Consider the following 15,024-nt stretch of genomic DNA (forward strand, 5'->3'; position numbering starts at 1 on the left):
CAGAATGAAAATGCTGTAAATGTGCATTCAAAAAAGAAGAAAATCTTTAAGTGTGGCATTGTAGGTGGCTTTTTTCTAAAAATATATTAAAACTCTGAGTATTAAAAAACCCTCACCAGCCAATAGAAATGCGTACCAATTTCTCACTCATGCTTTTCAGTGCTGCTTGCTTCCAGCCTCTCAGGTCAGCCTCATTTTCAGCTGGATTTCTTCATTCAGCTTTTATTTATAGCCTGTCTCCTCAGAGAGCATACATAGAAACAGTTGATGTCAGGCACAGACAGAATGAACTCTCTTCTAGGGGACAGCCAGACCTGAGACCTTTGTGAAAAGGTGAGATGATAATGGAGAAAGATTCATGAAGAAACATGACATATTAAGAGTTACTTGTGAATCTGTCCTTTATTTCTTTTATCTAAGTACATAAGTAAAAGTAATAGAATGTGCCAAACAGAATATTGTTAAATACGTCATGCCACTTCTGCCATTTACAATAGTCATTTCAATTCATGGCTGAAAGAACATTGATCATCTATCTTTCTGTGGGACACAGGGTAGAGCAGCCCTAAGTATCCTTAATTGGCTAAATTCTTTAGCCACATCAAATTACACTCTCCATCTTGCAGGCTTTTGTGTCCAGAATTTCACGAATGGAAAAGAAAACAATACTCCCAACTGTAAATGATAACTGTAAAGGATAACTGTAAATGTGTTTTTTCCTACACATTTCCCTCCATCATTTAAGAAAAAAAAAGATGATATATTATAGGGATGCCCTATCAGCAAACCTTCTGCTACCTACAAAAAAAACCCCACATAATTTGTTACTGTAGATGAGGTGCAGGACAAAATTCAGGAAAACATTAAAAAGGAAGTAGTACATTTCCAAAGTCTGCCTGTCGCGTGAGGGTTAATAACGTCAGCATTGTCACTTGCCTGAGCCTGTGTGGTCTTCCTCTCGCTCAAAGTAATGACTGTGCAGTTTTAGATGAAAGAACATAGAGGTCTTGCAGCATTCTTGTCAATGTCAGATTACAGGTGGAAGGCACGTGTTCACTATTACTGTTAATGTGGTTTCTTTACCGAGCTTTGACAGGACAGTGGAAGACGGCTCCAATATGCACTACTCAGGCACTTTATTGAGACATGACCCTGTGGAAGAGCACTCAATATCAATCAGTGATCAGGATGTAAAACCACTGTCTCTGGTTCTAATCTCTTTATGCCATCAATAGATTTTTGACAAGGTCAGTGCACTGACCACTTAACTTTCTGAAAACCAAATGCACTTTTAACTACACGTTCTGACTGAGGTCACTAATTTTCATTATAAAAATAATAACATAATTGAAAGACCTTGTCCTATGACTAAGAATTTGATAGAAAATCGATTATTAACTCTTTAATAATACTGTCTGTTGATAGCAGGCTAATAATACTTGTCCTCTGATTTATAGATGCCAATATGGAGATTAGGGAAGTCACATAACATGCTAATGGATTTTGCCTTAAGGTATATAAGCTTAATTTTAATGAAGCAAACACATGTTGATATTCTAAGGATTTGTTTTTGTTTTTAAGATAACTCTGGTGATTTATTTGGGAGGGATGGGAGTGGCAAAGCAAAGACATCCCTTTGTCATGTTGATGACCAGCCGTATTATGAATAAAGTGCAAGACTTTTAATTTTTAAAAGAGTCTCTTTTTAAAAATATCAGACTCTTATTTATTCATTCATTCAACAAATATCAACAGGCGCCTATGACATTGTGCCAAATACTCTGCTAGGGACTGGTCATAAACATAATGAGACATAAACATAAATGAAAGATACCATTTCCACTGTAAAATCTATTCATATAAGTAAATGATACTTATCAATGGTTTTCTCATTCTGTTCTTTTCAGTTCAGTAAAGTATTCATTCAATAAAATCATATTTAAAAAGCTAATGTGAATGGGAATGAAACTGCTTAGTAGGTACTGCATTTTACTTTGAATTGGTAGAGATGTTTTGGAATTAGAGGTGATTGTGATTTACAACATTGTGCACTAAATGTATGTAATAAATGCCACTAAATTGTTCACTTATTTAATGTAATTGATTTTCTGTTATGTGACTTTCATCTCAGTTTTTCTTTTTTAAGTTAATGCAGTCTGTGGTTTGTTTCTCTTAATATATTTATTTGGCTTTTATTATACATTAGAGTTGAGAAGTCTAGCTTGGTCCCTTTAAGGCTTTTTTTTTTTCCCCCTTTGGTTTTCAATAGAATTCTGAAGATATTTCTTACAGGTCTTAAGCATTTCTTCTGAAGATTCTTCCTCATTTATTTTTCTTGATATTGTGGGTGGGATTTTTTTTTTTATATTTTAAAATTCTTTAGTGCTGCCACACAGAAGAGCGATGGAGCTTTGACTCTTTGGTTTATATCTAGCACCTTTTAATCTTCCTTTTTAATAAGACTCACAGTAGAGTCTTTTGGATTTTTCTGGGTATGTGATCAGACATCTATTAGCTGAGATGATCCCAGCTTTACATATTTTCCTTAGTGATATAGTACATCTGAAGTGCCCTAATATTAAATATTTAAACCATTTTGTAGTCCCTAGGATGCACCCCACTAATTATTGTGATATTTTATTGAATTATATTTACTAATAATATGCTGGGGATTTTCCATTTATCTTCATAAGGGATATTGATTATTCTCTTATGTTAGATTTTTATACTAATTTAATAAAATCACTCATAGCTTTCCATTACTGTCTACTCTGGAAGAAAAAAATATATGGAATTAGTTTACTTTGAAAGTTTGAAATGCTTCACTCAAATTTAATGTAATCTGCTCTCTCAGGATGATGGATACAGTCTTTCCTTTATTTAAGTCCATTGTTTTGTTTTACAGAAAGTTGCCAATTTCATCACAGTTTTTCATTTCTTAGTATTATATTCTTTTTTAAATATTAATATCAATAACCTCTTATAATTCCTTCCATATATTTTATCTCCTTATTATGTTGAAGTATGTTTATTTGGGCTTTCTTTTTATTTGAACAGATTTTTAAGTGACTTTCTATTGTTGTTTTGGGTGGTGGGTTTTGTTTTTAAGAAATTACATTTTGACTTTCTAAACTCTACTGATTTTTCATGTTATAAGTTTATATTTCATTGGCTTTTCCCTATGTCTTATTTCCTCCCTTTTGTATCTCCTTTGATTTTAAATTTTTAATTGATTGCCTAGCACCTAAACTTTCTTTTAAAGCATAGTGAAATTTTTTAGTGTGTGAATTTTTCTCTAAGAATATTTTGGGGTATCCCATAGTTTTCTTTTGCAGTATTTTAATTTTACTTTTCTGTGTCTATAAAGAGTTATTTATAAGTGTGTGATATTTGTTTTATTCCAAGAATTCTAGGAGATTTTTATGTCTGTACAGTGTTTAATTTATAGCTCCATCGTTTTGATAACTTGTGGTTAAAGAGTCTAGGCTATAAAACAACTACTTTTTTGGATTTTTTTTTGAGCCCTCTTATACCTCGGTATATGACTACTACAGTGACTGCCACTATGGTAACTGTCTCTTGTATGCTTGAAAAGCTGGGGTTCCTCCCTAAGTTCATAATAGCTAACAAGTTAGCCTTCTTCATTTTATTTAATTTTTCAAATTTTCTTTTTTTTTTAAGTTTTTATTTATTCATGAGAGACACACAGAGAGAGGCAAAGACATAGTCAGAGGGAGAAGCAGGCTCCATGCAGGGAGCCTGATGCCGGACTTGATCTTGGGACCCCAGGATCGTGCCCTGAGCTGAAGGCAGATGCTTAAACACTGAGCCACCCAGGCATCTCATAATTTTTCAAATTTTCTAACCCCTTATATGGGGGAGGGTGCAGCATCATTCTTTTCTTAGGAACAATATGGGTGAATTAATTGTTTCCAACCATAATAATTCTATGTCTCTGCTTTTCTCCTAGCCTACTTATTTTGATGCTCTATTAATGCCTGAACTATTTTTTCCTCATTTTTGCTCTCCAGTTCTTTTTTTTTGCTATGAACTATCCTTTAGTTGATATTAATATTGCTACTACCTGTCATAATTCTGTTTGCATTTTTATATTATCTTTGAACATCTTTCTTTTCTTACTACTCTTTTTGCTTATTTTTCCTCTCGGTGTGTAAATCTATCGATGATAGTGTAACAGTGGAACCAGAGAGGAAGGCGCGGGTGTGAGTAGCAGAGGAAAAGAGCACTGATTTGCTGAGCTCCATCAGGGATTCAGAGATAAGAGGGGACTAATGAGGGATGAAGCAGGTTTTCAGCTTGGGTGACTGAGAGCAGAGTGTAGCCTTCAAAAGGGGAGGTGTTAGGTTGGGTGTAAGACAGGCTGAATTTGAGGGAGAACTGGCTGGCTGGCTACCTCCCTGTCCATAGGTGACTCTGGCCTCAGATGAGACTGGGGATACAGCCAGTGGATGGGTTGAACATAGAATTCAGTTATCCCTGAATTCAAGCTTAAGTCCTCACCCACTGCTTTGCTGGCATTGATGGCACACCTGATTTCTTTGAAACTCAGTTTTTCTGTGAATCAAGAATAGTAAGACTTATTTAAAAATACTCCTGTAGAAGTATTGAAGAGTGTTCATGTGATAAACAATTGCTAAATGCTTGAGGGCCTTTTGAGTGCTTGCAGACAAACAAAGGTATTCTGACTTTAAAGTAGCATTATTTTATTTTTTTAAAGATTTTATTTTATTTGACAGAGCAGAAGAGAGACTGCACACGCACACACAAGCAGGGGGAGCAAGCAGGCAGAGGGAGTGGAGAAACAGGCTCCTCATGGAGCAGGGAGCCTCATGCGGGGCTCGATTCCAGGACCCTGGGATCATGACCTGAGCCAAAGGCAGATGCTTAACTGACTGAGCCACCCAAGTGCCTGAGTACCATTATTTTAGAATGAAAGTTCTGCCTTAAATGTGTCTGATGAAGAGTTAAACTATTTTTGAAAATAGGATGTGTATAGCTTCATCTATGCAGTGAAATGCCATTTCCCACTGATTTGATCGAGCCTTTTCTCCTTAAGCCTTGCTTGCTTCTTCCAGGGCTCTGTGCTTGGCATGGTAATTAAGGACTTCTGCTCTCAGTGATAGGATGCTCCTGGCTATTTCTCCAGTTCTACTTTCCCACAGCTTAGCTCCTCACATTTCCCTGGCAGAATGTGTGGTGTGTATTTTTAAGTGGTAGGATTTGAGGAAAGCAGTTCTGTGAAAAAAGGAACGTGATAGACAAGGCTGTAGAGCAGGAGAATCAGCTGGGGTTGCTAGCTTTTAATTGAAGTTTAGTTGGAGGTTCAATGAGGTGAGACTGTTATGACAGATTTCAAAATGTAATGATAGGAAATGGGGTGAGTTCATCAAAGTCAGAGTAAATACGGAGCAACGACTCAGTAACTCAGCATGAAACAACAGCTACAAACCCTCAAAAAAAATAGAGTAATTAAAATTTGCATTGTGCAGTCCTCCTTCTCAGTGGGTACCTTTCCAGGGAAAGCAATAACTTTATTGTGAAAAATATAAACACAAATTTAGAGATGTAAATTACATGCATGTTTTAATCTTGTTCGTAAACACTAAAAGTTTTAAAAATCGAAATAAAATCAAAGCACACAAGTGTAGCTAAAACCAGATTTGAGAAAGACCTCAACAAGGTGGAATGCCCCTCAGTCTCCCCCAACCCTCATCCCCTGCCCACTCCAGTCCTACTTGCCTACCCTCTTTTGCATATTTGGAAAAGAAGAAGTGGGATTCTGTCTTCCAACTTCAGGGGGCACAGATGTTTGTCTCTAATCTGTAAATGTCACAAGGAGGGAAGGTGGGTTTAACCCTTTCCACTTCCTCTCCTATCTCTTCCCCCTTTAGTCTATGCATGTGATGTTAATGGTTAGTAAGACACGGGGTGACTAAGTGTTGGATGATCTGTAGCATGGAAATTTACCTAAATACCCTCTGGATTCTTTTATTTCTGTACTTCAGGCATGACAGTGACTTTAAATTGAGCCAGTTCTAAGGGTTGATCTTAGAGAGACAGCATGATATAGCAGAAAATTCACTGAACTGGTATTGAATAAATGAGTATGGGTTCTATCTTGATTCACTGCCAGAATGATTTTGGAAAAGTCTCACTTCTCTAGGCCACAGTTTCTCCATCTGTTAAAGTCATTGAATTGGCCTAAAATGAGCTCTACGGTTTCTTCCAATTCAAATTTTCTACAATACTGTGCTTCATGGACTGACTTCAATCCAAATGGGGTCCTGGGGATTCTGATTCAACATGGTACCCTTCTTAGGTTCTTAGGTGTCCCCGGGAGTAAGAAATGTTCCAGAGAAGGCCCAAGATTTTCCGTTGTCAAGTACTCTCCATACTATAATGTAAGGCCAGGGCTTCCTGAGACTATTATTGAAAATCTTTGTCCTTGGCCTCACTTCTGACACTTTCTCACCTTTATAAGGGTCTCTCCCAGTAGGGAATGACCTGATGTCTGTCCAGACCATCAAAACTCATAGTTGGAGCAGTCATCAATATGACCCAATGTAATAATCTTACATCCTCCATCTACAGTGAAAAGGGAAGTATTTTAATAGGATCTATACCATATGCCTCTCTCTGAGTTCTCTTTTCAGAGTAGAATAGTGGAAATGTATAGGATTATAGGGAGAGATATTCATAAAAGCAACCTGTTATTTATATAAATCACTTCAAATGAAATTATTGTATTTGGGGGAAATATAGTTTTAAGGAATCAAACCCAAAGTTCAATCTGAAGTATCTTTTTAGTTTGTTGTTTACTTGAGTGAGACTACCAGACAAACATGAAGTCAAGTTTTTATTGATTGACTGTTTTAAGGTGGAAAACAGAAAGTACATGAGAACTTAGCATTTGCTCTGCCAGTATGTTATACAGTAGGAAAGAATTGGGACTTGGAAGTAAGGTAAGAGAAGTGATTATGAGTTTGAAGACATGTTTTCCGATTGAGACTATTCATCCCCACCACTGAACTCCAAAGAAGATGATTCTAAACATCATTGAGCCGTGCCCTGGCCGAGACTTCAACATACAGCCTTTGTGATGATTGCCTCAGGCTGCTCTGGAAAGGCAGTAGGTTTGGGGCAAGTTCCAAAAAGAGCTCTCTGATCCAATTTGATTAGAGTGTCAGAATACTGAAGTTTCCTAGAGCGCCTGGGTGGGTCAGTCGGTTAAGCATCAGGCTCCTGATTTCAGCTCAGGTCATGATCTCAGGGTTGTGAGATCATGCTGGGCGAGGAGCTTACTTAAGATTCTTTCTCCCTTTGTCCCTCCCCCTACCTCTTTCACTTTCTTAAAAAAATAAAAAGGATTGTGAAGTTTCTAGAGCGATCCTGGGATAAGGCATTGGGGATGGGAGGAAGGGCTTATTAGATGTGTGTCACCAACCTGGAACTTTTGGGGGAAATAGGAGGGATGGATGTAAGAAAGGTTAATGAGATTTTAGTAAAAGCATTTGTGTCTCCTAATCCTGTCATACCATTTAACACTATTTTTCTTGATTTATAAGGATAGACATGTATGTTGTATTCAGGCACCATTAGCAATAGTGGCTGTGCCTTAAACATTTTGTTACTAATCTTTCGTGATGAGACCAGCATGGAGTGATTTATACAAAGATAATATTCTATTTTAACTAAAAGTTACCAAATAACCAATAAGGAAATAAACTTTACCTAAAAGTTCTCAAACTAATGGATTGAAGACCTAAATATAAAAACTAAAACTATAAAGCTCTTAAAAGAGAACGTGGGCACATCTTCCAGAACCTTGGATTTAGCAATGGTTTCTTAAATATAACACCAAAAGCAAAGGAAAAGAGAAAGTAGATAAAATGGACTTAATCAAAATGAAAAATTTTGTTCATCCATGAACTACCAAGAAAGTGAATATACAGCTCACAGAATGCAAGAAAATATGTGTAAATTATTTATCTGATAAGGGTCTAGGATTCAGAATATATAAGGAACTCTTAAAACAAACAATAAAAAGATAAATTAAAAAGTGGGAGAAAAAAAAGTGGGCAGAGGACATTTTTCCAAAAAAGATACGCGAATAACCAACATACATGTAAAGATGCTCAGCATCCATAGTCATTAGGAAAATGAATATCAAAACCATAACGAGATATCATTTTTACACTAGGCTACTATCAAAAACAAAACAATGCAAAACCGAAAATAACAATACTTGTGAGGATATGGAGAAATTAGAACCTTCATACATTGCTGATGGGAATGTAAAATAGTACAGCCAGTGTGAAAAACAGTTTGGCAGTTCCTCAACAAAGCTAAGCATAGAATTGCCACGTGACCCACTAATTCACCTCCTAATTATATACCCAAAAGAACTGAAAGACGTTCAAACAAACATATACATTCATTGTATATGAATGTTTATAGAAATACTATCACAAAGGCCAAAGTGGAAATATCAAAATGTCCATCAATTAATGAATGGATAAACAAAATGTGGTATATCTACACAATGGAATATTATTTGGCCATAAAAACGGAATGAAATATGATACATGCTATAACATGGAGGAACCTTGAAAACATTATCCTAAGTGAAACCTGCCCACCAGAGATAAAAGGCCACATTTTGTATGATTCCATTTACATGAAATGTCCAGAATAAAAAGATCCAGAGAGACAGAAAGTAGATTTGTGGTTATTAGGGGCTTGAGAGAGAGAGAATGGGAAGTTCCTGTTCAAGGGGCATGAAAACTTCATTCAGGGTGATGAAAAACTTCTAGAACTAGATTATGGTGGCATTGTGACTATATTTAATGCCAGTAAATTATACACTTTAAAATGGTTAAGATGGAAAATTTCATGTTATGTATATTTTACCACACGCATGAGAAGTTCCTAAACTATATAAACTTGTAGAAACCCTGGTGTTGAAATACCTTTGACAAACGATCTCAGATCTGCTAAGGAATTAGATATAATTCAAGCATAGCTTTAGGCTTGGGGAAAGCTTCTGGAAGTGGAAATGTGCATGATCCAAAGTCAAGAGTCCTGTGTTTTGGTCCAGGAGCTCCTGTTATGTGGTGTGGGGACAAGTCATGTAAGATTTCTGGGCCTCAGTTAGGGTACTTGGACAAATTTTCTCAATCTGTGTGGGATTGAGAAACTTCGCATACCTTTATGCACCCTGGCCCCTTACCCAGTGTGAAGGGTAGGATATTTCAAACAGACTCTTCTACCAGAACAAGGGAGTGGGGAGGGTGCAAAGATGTGCCCTTTGGTAGAGCCTTGGCAATATTCCAAAGTCCCGGAGCCAATTGTGACAGTGCTCATATTCCTGAGACTGTAGGAAGTAGGTTTACTCATTTCTTCATATCGTGTCCACTAGCAAACATCTACCTCACATACTCAGGACTGTGTGAGGCACAGCTGAAAGCACTGAGCTCCTGAATTTGTGGAATGTATATTCTAGAGGGAGGAGATACCATGTAAGAGTTAACTATTGAACGTGGCGAGTACTCTGAAGAAGACGTAGATGCTGCTGAGGATGAGGACTCCAGGCTTAGGGACAGCTGCTCTGAGAAAGTCATGACTGACCTGTGATCTGCAGGGTGACTTGGCATTAACCAGGAAACCTGGAATAGGCCCATTTGCTTCCCTGGTGGAGAGAGAACCGTGAAGAGAATAAAAGCGAGGGCTTGGAGAAGACTGTGAAGACAGCCTCATTCTGGAACATCATGCTGAGTGGTAGCCAACATCATTGAAATAAAGGCCAGAGGAAGTTTCTCCCTGAGACCACAGTGGGCACTTCTACCAGCAGACGCTGCTTTCATGTCCCCACCATACCACTTCCTGCGCTCCGAGCTATGGAACCAGCAGTAACCACACAGAATCTCTGGAACTTAAAATGCTCCCCAGTGTCGACTGTGACCTGAAGCCACCATTCCTCAGAGCCCTTAACATCTCCACAGCACAGGGCAGTGTGGGTCACAGAACAAGTGGCTCTGGAGTATGACACCCAGCATGCTGTGCGAATGTTGAGAGGATGTTTCTCCTTTTGGTCTTTCAGTTTTCGGCTCATCAAACCAGTAAATCTGGGCTTTGAGGATGGTGGAACTACCAGACTTTTACTTAAAAAGTGGGGACAGACTTTTACTTAAGTCTTTGTGACCATTGTGCTCCGCAAAGCCATTGCACGTGTTTGGTGGGTGATCTGGTTCCACTTTTGTGGTGGAGGTCACGTTTCTACACGTTGGTGGAGCCCAGGGTGAACAGAGCTCACACCTGCCAGTTGGCTCCTGTGCTCCTAGGAGCCTGCCCTTTCTTAGCGTGGATGCAATTGGAGGACCCAGAGCTGAAACGCAGGAGTGTGTGGTGCTCCTGGGTGGCCCATCTGCTACGCTGCAGAGGGGAGGGGAACAGTCATACCCGTGACTCAGGCTACCCCGTTAAGGAAAGGAGCTTCTCAGGAAGGCATCCCCGGGCCAGACTCAAGTTTAGAAGCTTATGTGTCATCTCTTCCTTTTAACCATAAATCTATGTTACCAGGCCTAATTTTTTTTTCCCTTTGCTTTCAGGAGAGTAGATCTGGAGACACAAACAGCTGTGTTGAAGAAATAATTCGGGTAAGGACTTTTTTTTTTTTTACAAATCTCATCCACTGGTTGGACGTAGATGCCGAGTAGAAGGCATGTGGCCACATTGTCAAAGGAGCCTCTTGTCTGTTTCTTGTTTGACGTGTACCTTTTCTGAGGGCAATCATGTAAGTTGCCTACATGCCACTTTACAAAAACAGTACCTCTTTTTGAAATCTAGGAGCTACACATCAACCTGATGCGTTTGTATAGGCTGAGGTGAAGTATATTAAAGTGATTAGCTGGGAGACAGAAGAACAGAGTTGAGATGAAAAATATGCTTGTGCTCACATTTGAATGCTCCATTTATCACCCTCCTCTTTAGAAGCACCCTTTCATAGTCTATCCTCTCCAGCCAGGCAAGGGTTGCCTTGTTATTTTTCTCCTAAACTTAATTAGGAGCACAAGCACCCTGACAAACAGGCAATGCTCAGTGTCTGAAAATGTACTTCCATATTGTCTTGCTTGTTACTGTCTGTAAGACTGTCCTTTCCTCCTCCTCATCTCTAGTTGGTGCCCTCTGTGAACCAGTTTCACACCCAGATTTACTCAGGTTGGCTCTTCTGCCACATTAGTGTTTTCCCGAGTATTCAAACTTATAATCAGGATGTCATCTTCAACCCATATTTTTTCTTCACTCATATTTTTTTCAGGGGAGTAACCTAATAATTTGCATTCTCAGAGAGCTGATATTACGCTGGGCAAAACACCAAGACAAATTAGACCAGATGGGATGGCAATTCCCTATAAAGAAAAAAACCTTTATTTTAATGTGTTTCTAACTTTTGGACATCCTATACACTTTATCTCAAATTGCTAGTGAATGACAGTAATATAATTATTTGGTTTAAAAATTTGCATTAATCATCAAATTGTTTTCGGAAGGCAGAGTTTTTTTTTCTTCCTGGAAAGCATTCTTTCATAAATAAATCTTTTAACTCTCAAATTGACCAATATAAGTAATTGAAGGTTGATCTGTTGAGTTCATAATGATTTTTGTTTTCCTGGAAGAGATTTGTATAGAAAACAGTTGTCAAAATGGGGAGCTTCATTTCTGGCATTTAATATGTGTCAAATAAAATACATATTGTGTATTATCTTTAACCTGGGGCTTGTTTCAAATTAAACAACAAATAGTGTAAAGTGCTAATATACCTTTCCTATTTCTCTTTTGACATACTTGCATGTCTGGAGTCTAAATACTCAGTGTTTAAGCCTTCTTCCCTTGATTAGTTATGGTGTTTATATCAGCAAAGTAGTGATACCAGAACCCAGCAATCCCTCTTTGGTTTCCCTGTTTATAAAATCCTACCCATTCTTATCCTTTCTCCTCTTTTCTGATGATATGGTAGAAATCTGTCATTTGACCTTCCTTATCCGTATTCCAAGCAGAGCCTAAAGTTTGAATAAGGGCTGGAGCAATTCACACACCAAAATGATATAGTTGAGGTGATATAAAATTCACCTAAAATAAAACTGAACACCAAGAGTTTAAGGCATTATTATTTTTTTTTTCTTAAGAGGGCGGGCTGATGGAACCCCCTGGCCCTGCTCTGCTTCCTGATATTGGCCCTAATATTCCACTGGTCCTGCCTCTGCTGTGGCCCACTTTGAATTAGGCATAGAACAAAAGGGAAAGCCTAGACCAAGCAGATCATTGATTCATAAGCATATTGCAAGGTTCAGGACAATGGAGATAATGATTTCATCAGGTGGCAGCTGAGCTCTGTCTAAGTCCTGGTCTTCCTAGAGCCCATGAGGAGTGGTGCAGAATGGGAAATGGGATAGACTCAGAAGAAACAGGGGATGGTGGTGTCCAAGTGGGCCTTTTCTCTGTCCTTACCTGTCAGCCTGAGGCGATAGTAGTAGTGGTAGTTAGTAGTAGTATTGTCGTACTTAGTAGTAGTAGGTAGTAGTAGTAGCAGCAGCAGTAGTAGTAATAGTAGTTAATAGTAGTAGCAGTAGTTAGTAGTACTTAGTAGTAGTAGTAGGGAGCTCCTAGAGGATCACATCGTGTTCTCATTTTTGCCTGCAGGGTTTTCCTGGTTGTCCCCTGACTCACTCATACCAGTCATTCTTCAGGGTTGTCTTCCTCTCGTCCTAAGCAAGTCCTCTCCTCCAAACACAAGCATGGGGCTCCTTCTCTGTTCAGCCAGTGGGATTTATTATGTGTCTGCCACATATTGGTTTTCCTCCCACCCTGTGGCCCTGATGTCTGGAACTGCGAATTCATGATTTTGTAGAATGAATAAATAAACGAGTGAGTGAGGGAAGGAAGGAAGGAATCCTCTAAGGGAGAATGAAGAATATCCTTGTGATGGCTCACAAACAGATTCCGTTTGCTCTAAACTGTGGACGTGACGTACTGGGCTTTTTAGCACTGGGTTCCCATGGATAGTCTTTATGGAGTCCAGTCTTCCTTATCACTGTCTCCTCCCTTGTGATCAGCTCAGGTAGACCTAATGTGGTCAGGGTCACCAGTCATCCAGGCACTCATTACTTATAACCATCACGCTTAAGCGATGGCTCTCTCTTATTGTGGAGAATGAGCAGGTCATGGAAATGCCTTAAAATAATGAAAATTGAGTTATTTATTCCCTTAACAAGCGTTAGTGTGCCCTTTCCATGTGGGAGGTACCAGGAGAATAATAGTGGGCTGAATGGGCATAACCTTCTAGAAACCAACCGTGTACTGGAAGACATAGATACTAAGTTTTATTTTTAATCTTATAAATAAATATCTAATGTTAATTGTAATAAATACCATTCTATGAGAGCCCACTGTAAGGCACACGACTTCATTTTAGGTCAAGAGCAGCTTCCCTGAAGAAGCAACATTTGGACTTATAGTTGGAGGATGAATAGGAAACTGTCTTAAGGAGAAAAATATTGAAGCTACAGGCAGAGGGAACAGGGGAGTTTGGCTAGTTAGGGACCCAGAAAGAAGTGAGGCCAGAGTGATTAGAGAGTAGGTGGCAAAAGCTAGACAGGACAAGCCAGGTAGGGCTGTGCCTTCTCAGCCACGTCCAAGATGGGGGGGCCAGCAAAAGATTTGAGCCAGGGTGATGTGATCGAATTGGCTGTTTAGATACTCTACTCTGACTGCTACACAGAATGGATTGAGGGGAGGAGAGGAAGAAAAGAGGAGTGAGAGTGTGTTGCAGCTGCCCAGAAATGAGATGCAAGGTGGGGCATTTGTAGGCATGGGAACATTGAGGGAGATGCTAGTTTGTGGGGGAGGGATGAAATCATACAGTACTTTTTTGACATGTTGAGTTTGAAGTACCTTTGAGACAATCCAGTAAACATGGAGACTGTAGATGAGCATATGTTGGTCTGGGGCTCAGAACTGAGGTCTAAGCAGCAGGCCAACATTTTGGCCTAATTAGCATGTTAGTAATAAATAAAACCATAGAAATGGGTAGATTTGCCTGGAGAGAGGCAAGAGATTGAGAAACAATGAGAGGCAGACTCCAAAATTTAAGGGCCAGGGAGAGTAGGATCCATTGGCAAATGAAAGAGGGAGGGCGTGACTCAGGAAGTTGAGGGCGAATGGTGGCCATGGAAGGTCCTAGACCCAGGAAAAGAGTTTCAAGCTCAACAGTGCACAGGACCTCTGAGAGGACAAGAGAGACAAGGATTGAAAACCACTCTGTGGATTGGACAACAAAAAGCACATTAGTGCCTTTATTGGGTGCTGTAGAGGGGGCAGCATCCAAACAAGAGAAAATTGAGAATATGAAGCCAGTGAGTCAAGAGAGCTTTAGTGGGGAGGGGCTGTAGTTTCCATCCAGGGCCTTTTCATTTATTTGCATTCAGACCTATAGTACGAACACGTACCAAATGATGGAGAGCTAACATTTATGGAATGTTAGGATTCCGGATGAGGAACTATTCTGTTTCTTGCCTACATTAGCTCATTTAACCATCACAGATGCCCCATGAGGCAGGCGCTGTTAACACCCCCATTTTACAGATGAAGAAATTTAAATAGGGTTTGCCCAAGGTCACAGAACTAGAAAGTGGTAGAGCTGGGGTTTTAATGAGCACCGTCTGGCACCAGCACCCTCTCTATCTTCTCTACTAAGCTTTCTTATTAAATGAAGAAGTCCCCCTGTCTCAATAATGAAACCACTCAGGCATTTTGTCGTGAAAGGGAGGCTTCCCATTTCCCCATGTTTATGATTCAGAAATGCCAGATCATGCATTTGTGCACTTGAACTCACAGAGGCTTTACGGCCAATGTTATCAACTTCATCTTTAAACTTCTTTTTCCTCTCCCTTCTCTTATTTTTGCTGAGGTGACTGTTTTCAAGTCATTTGAATATTACATTATATT

The 15,024-nt window shown here is 39.1% G+C and overlaps 1 protein-coding gene across 4 annotated transcripts in view; it reads left to right on the forward strand.

Annotated features, from left to right (window-relative positions):
- Positions 1 to 15,024, forward strand: part of AFF3 (ALF transcription elongation factor 3) — a 521,667-nt gene that overhangs the window by 237,661 nt on the left and 268,982 nt on the right. For all 4 annotated transcript variants that reach the window (XM_072844520.1, XM_072844518.1, XM_072844517.1 and 1 more), the window contains one exon: positions 10,629 to 10,676. In XM_072844520.1, coding sequence (XP_072700621.1) covers positions 10,629 to 10,676 — 48 coding nt within the window. The remainder of the gene's footprint in view (positions 1 to 10,628; positions 10,677 to 15,024) is intronic.

Source organism: Canis lupus, chromosome 11 (genome assembly GCF_048164855.1).
Source record: "Canis lupus baileyi chromosome 11, mCanLup2.hap1, whole genome shotgun sequence".
NCBI classification, from domain to species: Eukaryota; Metazoa; Chordata; class Mammalia; order Carnivora; family Canidae; genus Canis; species Canis lupus.